General features: G+C 42.8%; 1 protein-coding gene across 13 annotated transcripts in view; it reads left to right on the forward strand.

The window, feature by feature from the left end:
* The window catches only part of atp2b2 (ATPase plasma membrane Ca2+ transporting 2), a 95,195-nt gene that overhangs the window by 23,083 nt on the left and 53,600 nt on the right, over nt 1-18,512 (forward strand). For all 13 annotated transcript variants that reach the window (XM_079578857.1, XM_079578858.1, XM_079578855.1 and 10 more), the window contains one exon: nt 16,928-17,128. In XM_079578857.1, coding sequence (XP_079434983.1) covers nt 16,928-17,128 — 201 coding nt within the window. The remainder of the gene's footprint in view (nt 1-16,927; nt 17,129-18,512) is intronic.

The raw sequence follows: 18,512 nt of genomic DNA on the forward strand, positions 1-18,512 counted from the left end.
ACACAATAGACAAACGACATCACCATCCTTATAATTTGTGACCGAGGGGTTAAACTTATGTTGTTGTCATGTATGTTTTAAGTAAAGCTTTTGCTGTTAGACAGACAAAAGCCCTTCCAAAATAAAACATTACATTTTCCACAACTAACAGCAGTATCAGACTTGCGTTTTCTTCTTGCCATTTCTGGTCGACCAAACTTAACCTTTGACATTTGAAATATACATTTCAGTTTAACATTCCTGAGCTCGGTATTTTTTAACAATAAGACATTTAAGGCGCCTTTTAAATGTTTTAAGATTAAGATTGTTTTATTTTATTGTCCAAGTCGTTCCATAAGCAAACCCCTTGTACACAAACACGTCTTTGTTTTTTATTTGTTGTTGCCATGGTTTTCCTCTCTATGTTGGAACATCTTCTGAATATAAGGTGGAAGATTATGATTGTGTGCTTTATACACCACAGTGTGTTACAGTTAACAACATCATGTATTTTCAAAGTGTTTAGCATGACGATGGATTCAATATTTGTTTTATAATTATTTCCCCATATTCCCGCACCATAGCTCAGATAGGGAGACATGAGGGAATTTTATAACAAGTGAAATGCACTGTTAGATAAAAGCTGATTTCATTTTTCTTACAAATCTTTGCATAATCTAACCAGGTAAATCTACCCAGTCATTGTCCGATACATATCAATGATATGTATAAGATGATATGATATCATCTTGTTTCCCACTCCAAGCATTAGGTAATGCTCTTTAGTCTGTGTTAGCGGTTGCTTCTTGACTTGTTATTTCAGTCGAATAAATGTCTTAGCTGCTCAGTCTCATACCCTGTTTACCAAATGTATATACATATATACAGTATGTACATATTAGTGCAGCTGTATAATAAACTGCAGCTAGCTTGAAAGGCCTGGTCACAGATCAGCAAATGATATATTATACGGAACCTGAAACATATTAGGTCTTTACTCCACTAACTATACCCATGAGTCATTATTATTGATAACCAGTGTGTATTTTAAGTGCCTTTACAGTAAAGCTCTGGCCATGAGTTCATGCAGCGAGAGATGCATGGTGTGTTTTATTAATGATGAGGCTCTGGACCTGTTGGAGGGTGGGCTGTCCCAGGGGAGGCCTGACTGAATTATCCTCAACTGCAGACTGCACTGGACTGTTTATGGAGCTGCTGACTCACCCCAGGCTACACATGTCTCTGTGTCTCTGTGTGCTATAGCTAACGGCATCAAAGGGAGCTTTCCTCACTTCTCACTCTACTTTGCGATGAAAGGCTTCAGCTAAGCAAAAGTCTCTCGCCACAGCTTCACTACTGCCACACGGGCCGAGCTACTATTATTATTAATATTTTTTTGTTTTTTGTTTGTCTGTTTTTTGAACAGCTGCACAGCAGAGGGGAGCAAGAGAAGTGTGGTGGGAATGATTTACCGGGGGATTGTGCGAATATCAGGAAGTGAAACTACTTGATAAGTTTCCAGTAACTATCCTGCACTTTGTAACTATCCTACAAAGTGTAGGATTTTTATAAAGATGTATTTGAGATTATTATCACATACTTGCAAAAAGCATAATACCCCCTCTTTAAAAAAAAGAAACAAATACATACATTTTTAACATACAGTAGGCCATTTGTATGGGCAGCCAGACTGCTAAATCTTCCTGACAGGATCTGAAATCACATCAGGGCTGCATACACTCCCACAGTCCAAGGTCATCACTGTATACCGTATCTATATCTCCTCCTATAAGGCGCCCCCGAATGTGAACTGGCATCTGAAGCCCGTCTTGCTGACGGCCATTGACAGGCGCAGCTTTGTTTTTAGCTGGATATGCAGAGGCTTGTTTCTCTCTGTGTCAGCTGTTTTTCCCTTGATCTGACCTCTCCTTTATCTCCTGCCGCTGCGGGGCCAAAGCAGTCAGCGCAGACACACCATCTCCATATCAAGGGCACACCACCAGATGCCGTTTGCACCAGCCCTGCCACGCTTTAGGGCACAAGCACCAAATAGTCCCACCGCACGCACTCAAAAACAGAGCTGCCCGCATGGATGGAGAAAGTCATGGATTAAGATCAATATGTGATGTTCAAGAGATTAGATACAGATACATTTGATATCCCGTCGGTCCACACTGTTGTTGTGTCCTTGGGCAAGACATTCACCCACCTTGCCTCAGTGTCTGCGTACACTGGTGTGTGAATGGGTGACTGTTGTTGTTATAAAAGGGTAGGCAATATAAGCATTGGCTTCAGCCTATACCTTTTCAGTCAGTTGTTTTCATAACGTTTTCATAAATTTAAGACTTCTCTGATGAACTTTCTGGTCTCATATGGATCTTGTATCTAAAGTAGCATTTCCATTCTTTGAGGCTTTGTGCTTGGTCATAGTATTACATACATTTCTGAATTCAGAGCTCATGAGGTGCTGTTTTCTACTATTCTGTGCCCATTGGCATAAATGCAGACACTAAGTAAGCCTGTGTAAGTGTGGCCTGTGGGAAGTGGGATAGTGCAGTGATAGTCACACTCATCCAAGGGCACAGGATCAAAGCATCTGATGCTACGCTGCCTCCCCTTAAATGTGCAAGAATCATCTAGACTAGACTCTGCAGTTTTGCTTTTTTTTTTAATAGATTTTGCATAATTCATCGTTCATCATTCTTGTTGATACAAGGCCAGCCACAATAAAACATATGATATCTTATATTCTATAAAATGCTTCAATAAATCACCAACACTGAGTAGTGTTGTACATGCTGGTGCAATAATTGATCATATTTTTTGATAAATAACTCAATTCTGTTTTAAATGAAACCTGGTTAAAGTTAATGCTTAAGATAATGTATTATACTACTTTGTTGAAAATACCTTCTCCTGCACAAGAGGCTTTTGGAGAAATGCAGCTTTTTTTGGCTGTTTGTCAAATCACTGCAGCAGTTTGCTAAACACCGGCTTTTCAACAGTGTACATTGTAAAATGTCTGAGTTATGTCATCAGTCAGGGTCTGTCGCAATGATATATTTTGGATTTTTGGCTAAAGTGACTGGGATGCTGTGTGAGATGAGTGGGCTCTCGATTGTCCACCAGTGGTGCGTGTTCACTAACATGAGCACAGAGTGTGGCTGTGAGTGTTCAAAATGGGCCTTACAATGTTTGTACGCTCTAATGAAAAACCTGGATATACATGTCATACAGTGTCATTAATGTTACTGGGGTCTCCACGATACGTTTGTTTGGCAAAATCTGAAATGTTCTCACACTAGAGCTGCCTATTACGTGTTTGATTCAGTCTGACATGTTCCGCCATTGAGAAGTGTTGCCATCGGGAAAGCTCTTTTGCACATTTACACTCTTCCTCTTTCTGAATGCAGTTGACCGCTAATCTGTTAATGATGTGGAAACATGCGTGAGCGCTGATGAGCTTGTTGCTTTGAATGCCACCTGTCCCTTTTAAAAAGGTGGAATTGTGAGTTTGCATGCAGCACATGCATTTATTGAGTCTAAATTGTTATCATCCTTCATTTCACCTATGGAGCGATAAGTCAATATTGTAATTATCGTGATGGGCACTGTTCCCTCTAAGCTGCGCCCCAGTGTTGTCTGTGCTGAGAAAATCTATGCTGCGCACAAAATAAAATCAGTCCTGAGAATAGCTGATAATGTTAGACACACTTATTAACAGTCCTCATGGTGTGGGAGGAGTTGCCGAATGTCACGGTCAACTCGGCGTCTCCCTTGTCATAGACACATCCCCTGTTCATCCCCCGCCCTGAGTCCACGATGTTGACCCATCTTTACGCATTTCTCCCTCCCTCTGCAGCGGCTCGTGAGAGCAGCTTTGGGCGAAGGCAGCGACAGGTGCCGGCTGGCAGCATGCAATCTGTATTTTACTACAAAGTCCACAGGAAAGACGCCTCGTAGACCGTTCGCAAGGCTTGTAAGTGAAAAGTGGATGTGCCCCGCCCTCAGCACTGGCCAAGCCTCGAGCTCTCATCTTCATTCAAAATATTGTCAAAAAATGCAGGCCGGTGTGTAGGAGCTCACACTACAGTCCAAGAGTGTGGGGTTGGGGAGAGGAGACTGGGCAACACTTATTTTCAGTTTGGTTTCTGTCCCCACTGTACAGCCTCATTTAGCTACAGCCTGTGAATTGCATGAAAAATAAATAGGATTATTCCGACAGCATATTGCTCATTATTTTAATAACATTTACTACAAAGTTTGGTTTATACTTTATTTATTTGTCTGACAAATTTAATATTATTATAATAAACTATGTGATGGGCAAACCAGACAGTTGTACAGAGGGCTCAAGCTCAAGTGGCCCCAGCTGATTAAGCTGCCTTTTAACCTAGACGTTTGTAAATGAGCAGTTGTTACAATCATTGAAACAGAATAACTGTCCTTCATTTGCAGCAGTGTGAAGAAATAAAATAAAAACCTTCAGTCACAAAGAAGACCCTCAAATATTATTTTAAAATGAAACCACAATACAAGGAAGCCTGTACACCGCCAGGGCAGGACCACCTGAGCTCCCGCTCAGGGTCATACTGATGGCCACGTCGCTGCTCAGGGAGTTTGTGTGTTTGCTCTACACACATGCTAGAGGAAATAACATGGTGGCTCAGTGGTTAGCACTTTCACCACACAGCTTAAGTCCATGGTTTGATATGCAGGCCTGTGTGGAGTTTGCATCTTGTGTTTGGGTGTGCACTATAGGAGATTCAGCAGCTTAGGTAACTCGTGTGGAGATGGGTCCTTGTGCACTTTACTGATGTCACTCACTGGTCAGGTGGCCCCGGCTCCATTACATTTAAACCTTTTTATCGTATAGAAGAAGCACTATTAGATGGGGCAAACAGGGACTGTTTGGGAACACTGGGATGATGAAAAATCTTTTTTTTCTAGGAGGCAATAAGGATAACATTTTAATTTAAAGACATTTACTTTTAGAAAGTAATTAATTTGAGCTAAATAAGTGTTGTTTGTTTTTTTGTCCTTCGAGGAAGGATTATGCTGCGTCTGATGAACAGATTGCAAGGTTCAGCTCCACCTTTTATGAAGTAGGTTTGGTATTTTTGGGTCGTGTTTTCCAGCTACACTGTACTACCTTGACCTAAATCAGTTCTGTTGAGGCTAATTTAGGGCTTTGTGATAAATCATTTTCTAATACAAATATTTCTGAGGTCTCATAGAGCGTAATCTACTAGGTTTAGATCTTATATCAGTGTCCTCTCAAATGTGAAATATTGCAATGCTTATCAGAATTGGAGCGTGAAAAAAGAAAAAAAATCTGTCTCTTCGATTGTCTATTCCAAAAACTCTAAATCAAGTTGTGCACATTGGACGCCCAGCTCTGCCAACTCCAAATGACAGGCCTTGGGTTAGCTGCATGTGGAAAAATCAATTGTGTTTTAATGTGGTGTAGGTACATCGGTTGGGTGTCAGGAGTGCTTAGAGGGGAGACATCCATTTGCACAGCAGATGGAATTTTTTGGCTGGAGTTTCATAAACCCCCGTCACGTTGCAGCGCAGTCGGATCGATACTTTTCTGCCCTTCAGCAACGCAGTTAACAGGACTCCGTGGTTAGGCTCCTCCTTTTTCATATTTAATTCCTGTAAAAATGCCTGTGTTTTGGCATTTCGCCTTTGGACAGAGGCCTGAGATGCCCATCCCTGTTGTGAACGCAGCTTATTACTTTAAAAACGCGTGCAGTTTCTCTCATTTTGCACGCAGCTCAGCAATTACAGAAAACATTTGCCCTTCACTTCCTCAGGCAGATGGGCAATAAGCGCCCCCATCGGAGTGTGTGGCTTTCCCTCACCGGTCATGACTATTTCATGGCAGTTGCTGGTAGTTTGAATTTTAATGGCTGTCCCTATTGTGTCCCGGAGCTTATCTGAGCCCCGGGGCGAAACCAGAGACTGACACCCAGATGGGACGCAGCAGATAGGGCACTGTCACTCTCCCTTTCAGCCTTATGGACGCACTCTCTTTTCACTCCCAACGGGACAGCAGCGTGTGTGGGCATGCATGAAGAACAGCTCCTAATGGTGGAGTTAAACTGGGGTGACAAAACTACAGCGACTCTGGGACTTTCTATATAGAATGTTGTTATTATAGGTCTGTAACAGCAGAAGACATAGTGGAAGTAAAATTCATATGTGACATGTGGATGTTTAATACGTTAATAAACTAAGGCCTATGAGCTAGACCTGAAGAATACTATTTTTGTTTGTTGGGATACACAGAAATAACTGGCACTATGTTTTTAGCGACATAAAGAAGATAACTGTCACTTGACCGTGAGATAATTTTACTACAGATTACCGTTTATATTGAATTGAATGTAAGTACTTTTCCATGGTTTGGCATTTCTGGTGATGTTTATTGTTGCACTTTCTCGACACACTACAGGAGTTTCACTGTTTTCGAGCCTGATACACCTCTCCCTGGCCGGATAAGACCCTTCACTCAAGTGATTCTGTGCGATTGTGGTAGGACCCCAAACACCCTAAATGAGTTGAAGTAAATTGAAGTTATTAATTGTGAAAAACATGTCATGTCTGTTTAAACACCAATTTGTGTTTTAAAATTGCATAAGATTTTAAGTCTTTTGTGTGTCCCAGTCATTGAAGTTGAGCACAGGATGTGATTCCTCAACTCCAAGAGTGAGTCCAGGAAAATAAAGCCCATGAAACGGCATCCTAATGTAGCTGGGACTGACACAAGACCCTCTTCTCTGTCAGAGATATAAACTAAATAAGAAGTAAACATATGAACTGTTACATGGGGCTGTTAGATTCTTGTTGGACACTGACAGATTAAGTTGTGCAGCGACAATGACAGTGCCTGTGTGCTTTTGTGGCCAAACTAAAATCTCCGTTTCCTGTCTCTGTCCTGGCCTAGGCGTAGGAGAGTGAAGCAGCCTGGTCAGTGTCATTGGGCATAGACTGTGGGTTCTGAGCAGCAGCGTGAGCAGACGCAGTCTCCTGTCTCTCGCGCTATAATAATGCATCGGTTTTATATAGCACTTTTCTGGACCCTCAAAGACGCTCTACATTACATTATTCATTCACTCTATACTTGGTGGTGGTAATCCTATTGTAGCCACAGCTGCCCTGGGGTAGACTGACAGAAGTGAGACCAGTCACTCACTCACACTCTCCATTCGCCAGGCTTCCTGGTGTTCCCAAACGGTCTGCCATCCAAGTACTGACAAGGCCCTTCCTGCTTTGGTCTGATGGGATCTGGCAGAGCAAAGGCACAGAGACATCTTTTACCATGGCCTATGGTTAAAGACATCTCTGGTTCACTTTGAGCTCAGGCACTACTGTCCAGAGCTCTGTCTCTGCATGTCCTCTCGCCTCTGTCTGTACAGCTGACCAGCTGTTCACTGCTGGTTACGTAGATCTGATCAGGAACAGTGTCAGTGTGCAGAGCAGCAACATACCTCGACTTTTTGGTCACTTTTCTCTAATCAAGAGGACCAACCTGAGCTTCCATTCACTGGTGTAAAACTTACAAGTTAAACTTATTAAGATGAAGTCTTTCAACGAAAACAACGAAAAAATAAGTTCTGCAATCAAATTCCAAGTTCTCGGCTTTCCTTCTATTTTGATCTTTGTTGTTTGACCTACAAACCTGAAGAGCTCCAGCCATTTCTAAGTTTTCCACACCAAGAACATGCTGCCACTTTGGTGATCCACTAAGGCCTCAGCCTGTCTTTTTCTGTGATGAAGTTGAATCCAAATTAGGTCATTTGGAAATGCTGTTGATACAGTATCACATTATTAAACAGTTATTGACCAACTTCGTAACGTTCGTTATTGACCAGTATTGGTAGCATCTGCTCTTGTCCATTAAGATGAAGGATTTGTTTTTGCCACAGAAGGAATTACAATTGCAGATTATTACAGAATGACCTTAAATATTCGTTATAGACCACCGCAGTCTATAGTAGCTATAGTAGCAGTCTTTTCAGAATCCAGTGCCTGTAAAGTGTTTTTCAACTTAAGAACACTTATTCATGCTTTATATTGAACACAAGCATAAATATGTCATTATATGCTTTATGAATTGTTGGCCAGATGAGTGACTGTATGAATGGTCTGAAATTACAGGCGGCAGTGACTTAGCCTGGTTCACTGTTGCCTGATCTGGGACAGGTCGAGTCTAAACACACTCTCGCTTTCTCTGTCCCCGTTTCGAGCACACAAGGCTGTAAACACATCTCATTCCCGCGCAGAGCACAGTCAGGGCAGCCGGCCCAGATAAAAGACTACGCTCAACTAAAATCCACAATTCAAATCAAGAGTCATACCAGAGAGCAAGTATGTACATCTTATATATCTTACATGTAACAATAATAGCCCATAATCTCTTCTTCAGACTTACATTCGTGTCCGTCTCTACACTGCGTTCCAAATTACTATGCAAATTGTATTTTTGTGTCAAAAAGGTAAAAAAAATCAAAATAATAATGAAACTCATGGATGATGTCGTGTCTCGGGGCTCTATGAATCACTGACATTAATCTCAGAGACCTGGGATGATTAGTTTTCAGGTTAAGCCCAGTTAAGGGAAAAACTACTGAAAAAGGGTGTTCCACTTTATTATGCAGATCATCATTTTCAAGCAATATGGGAAAGTAAAAGGGTCTCTCTGCTGAAGAAAAGCGTGAAATAGTTGAATGCCTTGGTCTAGGTATGAAAACCTTCGATATTTCATGAAAGATTAAGCGTAATCATCATACTGATAAGAGATTTGTGGATGATTCAGAGCACACTCTGGTTTGTGCAGATAAAGGCACAATGTGGACGGTTTCTGCCAGGCAAACACATCAGATTAAGAGAACAGATGCTACAAAGCAGCAGACAGGTATTTGAAGCCGCTGGGGCCTCTGGAGTCTCCTGAACATCAAGGTGTAGGACCCTCCAGAGGTTACAGTTGTGCATAAACCTTCTATCCAGGCCTCCCCTAAACGGTTAATTGAAGCTGATGAACAGAAATGGCTGCAGTGGCTCAGAAATACATGAGGACTAATTTTCAAACAGTCTTGTTCACTGATGAGGCCGTGTAACCCTGGATGGTCAAATCAATGGAGTAGTGGATGGTTGGTGAATGGCCCCAATGTCCCAACAAGGCTGTGATGTCAGTAAGGAGGGGGCGGAGCCATGTTTTGGGCCAGAATCATGAGGAGAGAGCTGGTCGGCCCCTTTAGGCCCTTTTAGGCTCCCTGAAGGTGTGAAAATGACCTTTGAAAAATATGTGGAGTTTCTGACTGACCACTGTCTTCTATGCTACAAAAAGAAGAGCCGTGCTTTCCTGAACAAAATCATCTTCATCATGACAACGCACCATGTCATACTGCAAAGAATACCTCTGCATCAGTGGCTGCTATGGGCATAAAAGGAGAGAAACTCATGATGTGGACCCCCTCCTCCCCTGACCTCAGCCCTATTGAGAACCTTTGGAGCCTCAACAAAAAATACTTCTATGAGGGTGGGAGGCAGTTTTCATCCAAACAGCAGCTCTGGGAGGCTATTCTAACATCCTGCAAAGAAATCCAAGCAGAAGCTGTCCAAAAACTCACAAGTTTAATGGATTTAAGAATTTTGAAGCTGCTCTCACACAAGGGCTCCTATGTTAAAGTATAACTTGACCTGTTAATACTTTTTTGATTGAAATAGCTTTTGATTTCAGTAAATATGACCTCCTAATGCAAATGACCATTTTCAGTTAATTACAAGCTTTAAAATGTATTGAAACGATGAGTTGCATAATAATTTGGAACAGTGGATTTTGAGGTTTTTACTATATTTATTTTAGAAAAAAATACTGTTATCACTGGGAGATTTTTTCAACCATATTTAAATGATCCTCTACCAGTTAAAGACTTGAAAATTATGCTGACTCTCATTTGAGTTGACAATTTAGAAAAATGTCAAATGTCATTTGCATAATCATTTGGAAGGCAGTGTACAAACGACAAGAGTACCACACAATGCAACGAAAGCACCCTTTGATCTTGTAGTTAACAGATAAATACTGTAGTTCTCCTCATTTTAAAGACAAACTTTGAGCTTTCCACATACTCATGTCGCCCTGATTTCTCTCGCTGTAGCGACGTAGACAGTGATTTTTGGAGTGATTCACAAACATGCTGTACTTGTTTCCCCCTCTGCGCCGAGCCACTTGCCAGTTCTCCAAAAAGATTTCCAAGAGGTGCAAATTAAACCCTCAGGCATTCAAACTCCGATATGAACAGCACTACGACACACTACATCTATGGACTCCCTCTGCGAGTTTGTAATTCTGAGTTTTTTTTACCCCCCTTCTTGCTTATGATTACATAACTGCAACTCTTTTTCACAACATATTAATATAAACCCAAGCATCGTCATAGAAACAAAAGAGGCTGTGCGTTGCGGGTCACACCACAAAAGCATTCAAATTGACTGTGGGATTTCAGTGTTGTGCCTTGTAGAGCTTAAAGCAACACGGTGGAATGTTTCCACCGTGGACTACACATGAAGAGGAAAAGGTAATGGTCAGTGCCACTGGATGGGTGTTTTCTCTCCCTTTTGTCCACCTCCCACATGAGCCATATTTACAGACAGGGTTACCCAATAAGTAGCTTCCCCCCCACACATAGGAGTGGTTTATTATGCAGCACAGTACAGCAACTTAATACTAGCTGCCACAAACGATTACACTGACTATCAATTAATGTGTCTGCGTTATTGTGCTAAACCGGCTGTTTCTGTCCAAACAATATTTAATCTCCTCAGACCTCAAAACCCTCGCTTCATCTTGCATCGGTGGTGTAAAACAGCTCTCCTCAATGCTACAAATTAATTACTACAACTTCAGTTCGACCACCGTTCATCAGCCTGCCAAGCCCGTAGACGCCGCAAACCATAAATAAATACAGCACTAATGCCTTGCAAAATGTGCCGTTTCTGTTTGCACACAGTAAGTATATCACTAAATCACCCGTAACAAAGAGATCAGCGGTTCGTCAACAGCAGCAAATGCGCTACCGCGGGTTTTTTTTCCCGCCGCTTTTTCAGCCCGTCGCCGTTTAGATCAAAGCATCGGGGGGAATGGCTAATGTATGGCGATATTTATGCATGTTTTTCTGCACGCACGCAGCCCGAGGAGCCGCGTGAAGGGAAACGCAATCGTTTACGGCTCGAGCAATATGGCCGCCTGTGTGGTCGGCTGCGTGAGAGCATGCGACAGCTCAATGGTCCGGGGATAAAAGTACTTGGGGCTTTCGCGTGTGCGTTACCGAAGGCATGTCACATTGGGCCCCCCCCCCCCCCACACACACACACTCTTCTCAGTGCATGAAGAAGAGGGGGGGGACAAGTGCGTGGATTAGGTTTGAGTTTAAACATGCTCTCCAGGAGGGAGCTCAGAGACATGATCCGAAGATGGTGCTGTGAGAAATGGCTTTGAAGATTTGAGTGTGCTTAAAGGGCTTGCGTGGTCAGGGACTAGATTTAATGCTGGTATACGTTGTATGTAGGTGGGGTGGATTTGGGGAAACTTTGTCCGTGATCGGCGTAGGGTTAGTTGCAGACGACAAAAGTTGGCTGTTCCCGACTCGTGAGATGGTGGCTGGTAGTGATATTTTTTGCGAGTGGGAACAAAATTGGATCAAAACGTGGCGATTTCCTGAACAAGTAGGGCGGGGTCACCTGCCAATCACCCGGCCGGTCGCAGTGGGGGGTTTTTGCCTGTACAAACCAGATTATTTTTCATTACGGTGAATGACATAAGGGGCTTATCCCACATACGCTCTGCACTATTTATAGTACCCGCTACTCCCGAATCACCAAGTGTTATAGTAGTAGGAGTTGCAGTTGTTGTGGAGCAACTTTAGTTTATGTGTAGCGAAATTAGCTCTAAATCCAGACCCAGACCGGCACCATGACAAACCTACTTAGCAGATTCAGACACTTTCCTGCCCTCTTATTGACTATTCACATACGAAGCATAAATCTAAAAAAATATAGCCCATAATGAAAATATTTATCATCAAAACCTCCCGACCTCATTGACAGTAATGGAAGTGCCTGTGCGTTTAAAGCCGACGTGCTGAGATTTATAAACTCGAGGCAAAGAAAGATGAGCAGCTATTTGAAATTCATTCCATCCTGCTTGTATTACTCATGTGGCTCAGATCATCGTTCATTTGGACTAATAGCTCCAGTAACTACCTCCTTTGCCTCACGGCCGCAAAATGGTGTCACTGAGATAGAGGTCATTGTCAAGGACGCGGTGACACACGGCTCGCTCTCTGCGCTAAGTTGCGATAACAGCATGATATTTACAACCGTGCATTAGCCTGGTCGCGTAGCTGTGAGGACTTACTATATTATATTGTGTGCGTGTGTGTGTGTGTGTGTGTGTGTGTGTGTGTGTGTGTGTACGCTCGGGTGAGTCACAGCCTTCTGTCGCCTCCTGCATCACAACCAGTGTCGAGATGCCTGAGCTATCGATCCCTTACATGGAAAAAAGGGGAGAAAAAAGAAAGAAAGAAACAACGCTGTCAACGCTTTGCCTTGTTCACGATCATCTTTATCATCATCAGAGAGCCCTGTTGCTATGGAAACACTCTCTGGCCAATTGAGTTTTTCCCTTTTCTTTTTCAGTTTTTTTTTAATTTTTTTTAAACATGGCTATTGTAAAGTTGTTTGAAACGTGAGGCGGACATGCAGTTACCAGATGCAAATCAAATCTCGGTCGTGTTCGATAGCCCTTTACTTGAAATTGAATTCTGCAGCCATTTTTGAGCGCTCTTTTTTTTTTTTCCTTCCTTTTTCAAGGGCATTTGTAGGTCGTGGGATTTTGTCGGTCCCACATGCTCTGCACATGTTAGCCTCGATGGCGTTCTCGACCCCGGTGCATGCCAGTACCTGGAGAGCGCACACACTTGACATATCCACGCGTTCTCCCGGCTCCAGTGGGCTGCATGCAATGAGTGGGACGCATAGTGTTTCCATGGGGATCTATTAATAGCCGCTGACAAAAAGCGCCAACTGTTAAAAAAGCCAACACGTTTCATCTTACCTGATAAAAACGTTGCATTTCGCATCTCCAGTGTGCATGTCACGGGATGCCTAACTGGCTTTGTCAGCACCGCCTTTGCTGCTGTCACTGTATATGCTAAAAACGTACCACAGTGCGTTTGATATAAACTGGTCAGGTATGATTGATTTAATTTGACACAACAAGATTATTTTTCACCATTACTGACAAATGCACAGACTGAGGGAAAAACAAAGTATCCTTTTTTTTTTTTTTTTTTTACCTCTTAACCCCCACATGAGCCGAACACATTTTCTCCAGTTCGGTTTTAGCCAAATCTAAAAGCTTCTTCTTCTTTCTAATGCCGAACTGGAGAAAATGCACTCGGTTAAAGTTGCAGTTAACTAACTGCTTTGATCTGGGGTTGCCGCAGTTGGTCAGGTTGAGGTTTAGCAACACTATGTGCCCAAAGAATGACCGGAACATCCTGAATGACCAGGTTATTCCGTCTATGGATTTGTTCTTCCCTGATGCCACAGGAATATTGCAAGATGACAACGCCAGGATTCATTGGGCTCACAATGTGAAAGAGATGATGTTATTAGTGCGTTCCCAGCCTTTAGATAGGTGGGCAGATCCCAGCTCTGCACACTGTTGTTGTGTCCTTGGCAAGACACTTCTCTCACCTCACCGTCAATGTCTGTGGACACTGATTTGTGAATGAGACTGTGTGTGACAACATGAAAATACGTATAGCCATGAACGTGCCATGTTTGCTTGCATGAGTCTCTACAGTCCCAACAGAGTTGCCATCATTTGCATGTCTCTGACACTTAGGTTTTGTTTCCTGTGATGTTCTTTCTTCTCCTGAAATAACATTTTGGATCTAAGTGCATCTACGTGATGCACTGCCTGTTCCTGTCATCATCTTTAGACAGAAGAAAAGTATACTACGCTATTTTCTTTTTGCATATCGCTTATAATGAGCTTTCCCCTCTCCATACTCATCATCAGTCAGTGTTTGTGTCATCATGCAAAGCAGCTGTCCTCTGTCTTCATTACAAACTAATGTTCTCTGCCAGGACTCTCTGCAGTCATCCTTAATCCTCATAATGTGGTGACTCACTTTTCCAACACCAACTCTCAACCCTCGCACTTCCTAAAACCTCTTTCAGGACAGTCACTTAGGCTAATGCAGTAGTAAAATACACATTTCTGCACGAATGATGCCTTCATTTTTACTTGTATGCAATGGTTTACAAAAGTTATTTGGATCCTAGCTTGAGGACATTTTGTGCAGAAGGCATTTTAAACATTTTATCACGGTCCCATACTCATTGTCCACTTATCAGGAAGCACATGTTTATAATTATTGCATGCAAACTTGATTTTCAAACTAAAAAGGGTTATAAACGTTGGTAAAGGATTACTTTAAGTTCAAGTGCAGTAGCTTTGTGTGAAGCCTGGAAACATCAAAACCTTCACTGCTTTATCAAATGAACATCATTTATCATACACTACAGCAAGCAGGCAATGCCAGAGGACAGTATGTATTGGTTTTGAAATATTCAAATGTTGTCAAGCCAAACCAATACTAGTTTATCTAATTAAACCAAATGTGCATTTATTGTAGAACAGTTTAGGGTTTGGACTGCAAAGAAAAATCTTTATGAGTTGCCATTCCACATTTCCGAAATACGTGTTAGGTCAATCCGCTGGTTGGGACAAACATCATCGTAAATGAGCCAGAACTGTAGAGATTTTTGCATGACGAGGAATCACAGTCTAAACGCATCTTAATTTGTCATATTGGGTCATGCTGGACGGCCATATCATCTCTGTAGTACAGCCATAAACTTGATTCCATAATAAATACATAAATAAATAGGCGAATCGCAATGCTTTCGCCAATGCTAATGCGGCTAATGCTAATGTCCAGAGCAGCTTATAAATACTGTCACTGAGGCGGGTCTACACCTGCTGAAACATCATTATTGTTAAGAAAGACTTACCTTTGCAGCGCTTCCATGACACCTTTAGAGAAGAATCAGTCCAACAGCTGTATTCGGGAGCGCTGAAGTACGTACTTTGTTTTTTCACGTATTAAGTATGTGAGTTGGAACACTGGAAGGCCTTTATATGGCACTAGGTCTTAAATAGTATGTGTCTGTCACAGTGAGGGTTATCATACTGCATCTGCTGCCCCTGCTCTGGTGTTTCAAAAGCTTCAGGTTTATGTCCTAACTAGCTGTCGCTCGCTATTGTTCGCGCATTCACAACTTGACTCAACATTGACCAAGCACGTATTTCAGAAGATCAAATCATAAGGCTCCATTTTTATGTCCGATGCCAACATCAAATCATCCTGTCTCCTTTGCGTCTCATGTATAAAAGCTGCTCACCAAAATTGTGCTACCCAATTCACTATGTATATTGAAAGTGATGCAATATGGAACATTTTGGCCCCGCTATAAAATAAAAGCTTCAGACGTAGCACCTGGGGATTATTTCACACAAATAATTTGAAAAGCCATGTGTGCAAAACTAGCTGGATCCTGCTCACAGACGCTCTTGTTTTGTCAGAACAAATGTTAGCGTGCCTCCTCAGTCTCAGCCCCGTGTTGCACACTTCTCTCTTTCACACTCTCGGCACGTGAATGTGGTCACGACTCAGATCTTCTCTCTCTCTCTCTCTCTCTCTCTCTCCCCTCCGATGTTTGTGTGCAATATTCTGCATCGAACCGCAGGGATCAATACGAGCACGCTGGGCCTTCCTCGTGCAGACAATTAAAAGGGAATGGATAATGAGGCTATTTATAGACTGATCTAATTGTAACCAGGGCATTCTCCTTGTACGTAGGAGCTTTCAGACTGCCCTCCTCTTGTCCTCTGCATCCCCCGCTTGCTCATTCGCTGTTTCTTTATCAAATGAAACCAATTGCGTTAGTCTATTGTCCCCGCCCGCATTAGCCTTCAGGATAAGGCTGATCTTCTCTTCGCAGCGCAGCCTCCGAAAATTGCAAAAATGTAGTTCATGTTTGGTTTGACCCTGGTTAAATCCTGGGTCTAGGTAAAGATAAAGTGTAAAGTACTGTAAAAAGTATTGCTCTAGGTTTATTCATGACTTTGTGTAGACTTTTTTTTACTTATACAGTTGATGTCAGGGCATAGCAACAGCACGGCAACCGTAGCCAAAGGAGTGGCACACTAACTATTTAACATTGATGATGTTTTGTCACTGGTTCATCCACATTTTTTACATTTCCAGAAAAATGTAGCAATGCTTTGGATTTTCTATATTGCGTCAAAAGCTTGTTCTTGCTGTAAAAGATTGCGCACGTTGAATTAGCATATCATTGATGTGATTTGCTGAATACACCCAGCGTTTTTGGTTCCCTCTGACTGCAGGGGGTTCACTGACAGTTCTATGCCACTGCTCACGTGAAGCGCTTTGTGTGCGTGTGTGTGTGTGTGTGTGTGTGTGTCTGTGTGTGTGTGTGTGCGTGTGTTATCAGGTGCATCTGGTGCCACTCCTGGGAGACCCGATGACGCACCAGTCATGACATAATGCTGTGGTAATGTCTGAGCCCGAGCAGGAGAGAGAGGAGAGACAGAGGGGAGGGGTCTGTGTGTGTAGATCTGCCACATCAAAATAGGACGTCTATAATTCAATATAACTAAATAAAAAAAACAATAAACTGGCGCTGCTTGTTTTCCGAGTGGGTTTGGTTGCGGCGCACTGTTATCAGTTTGAGTTGTTCTGTCAATTATTAGAGAAAACAAAACCACACTGCGTTAACCATCACCTAAGCTTTACCGCGTTGTCACAAACTGAAAACATGATCTTGTGTCCCCCTCCCTCAGGACTCGCCGGTGCCCAGCCTGACCTGGACAAGAGGAAAGACGTGTATGGGAAAAACCTGATACCTCCAAAGAAGCCAAAAACCTTCCTCCAGTTGGTGTGGGAGGCGCTGCAGGATGTCACGCTCATCATTCTGGAGATCGCGGCCCTCATCTCCCTGGGCCTGTCCTTCTACCACCCGCCCGGGGAGACCACCGGGGAGGGTGAGTGCGCGGCTTCAAGTAGACTTCACTATCACGCCAAGACGAGGCTGCATGCATGCTGACTCTGTGATCTATTGACAGTTTTCAGTGGCATGTCTTTAAAGGAAGTAGCCACGGGGACGTCCTGTAAACATGTGGGTACAGTGCACAGCATTACAGTGTCTGGTGGTCAAAAAAGATGAATAATAAACCACACATTTACAAAGTCTATGAATAGTGTCTGCAGAAACGGCAGCGGTTTTAATTGTGGTATGATGGCTCAAGGAGGGTTAGCATCAGCCACCTTCATATTGCCTGTTTTAGTGGCATAGTAGTTTGACTAAATCTATCGGTGTTCAGCAATGATCTCCTGGGTTTGAAGCAGAGCCCCAGCTCATCTTCCCAACTTTGCCATTTTGATGTTCAATAAACACTATAATAAAAGGCCGACTCTCAAAAATCAGTGAGTCACTTTAGACTGTCCAGAGCTATTTTAAGAATATTGATTTCTAAAAAAAAACGTTTGTTTACCTAAAGCAGGGTCTCCAACCTTTTGTATATGTTGAGCCACTTTTACAGTTGGGGAAAAAAGTATTTTGTCAGTTTCCCATAGACTTTCTATTGGATTTTGGCTAATACTTTTTCCCACAACTGTACAAACCAAAACCATCAGAGAGCTACTCATGCGTCCAAGACACTTGTAACAATACACCCTGGAGAGTTTGTAGCCAAGATGCTTCAATAAACTTTATTGATCTCATTGGATTGGAGAAATTCACTTGTTCCATCAGCCCTCAAGAAACACATAGGGGTGAAAAATAGACAGGAAATGTGCAATCAAGTATTAGTAACCAGAGGTATCTTATAGAAATCCTGTGACTATCCGTGCTCAGCTCCTGGTGGCTCCTGAGCGGCTGGTTGGAGATCCCTGACCTAAGTTTTATGCCTCCATCTGAAAGAGCTGACCTGCTTTCACTAGTAAGTAGGTTTGATCCTGTAGACGCTTCACGGTGATACTCTGCGCTGACGTCACTTGCTTCCACAACTCTTACTCACGTTAAGTGCCGCGATGTCTCACTGTTTGCCCACCGCTCTGAAAGGTCTAGTGACTAAGTGTCCATTTTGGTTTGGCCCCTTCTTTCATTGGACAGGTGTAGACGCTCTCTCGCTTCACACAAATGTGTCAAGAGTGTTGGAGCGGCAGAGTGGAAGTTAATGAAATGTTGAGGAGAGGAATAACCTTGAGCACCTAATGCCCATGCATCAGCCCTGTGAGCCGTGAAACAGGAAATGAAGACAGAGATCATAATGGAGGCCTGAGTCAGCAGCATCCGTCATGGCCACCTCCCTCACAGCATTAGCACTGGAATAAGATCTATTAAGACCAGCCGCAGTTAGCACACTT

This window comes from Gobius niger (genome assembly GCF_951799975.1).
Source record: "Gobius niger genome assembly, chromosome: 20".
Taxonomy (NCBI): domain Eukaryota; kingdom Metazoa; phylum Chordata; class Actinopteri; order Gobiiformes; family Gobiidae; genus Gobius; species Gobius niger.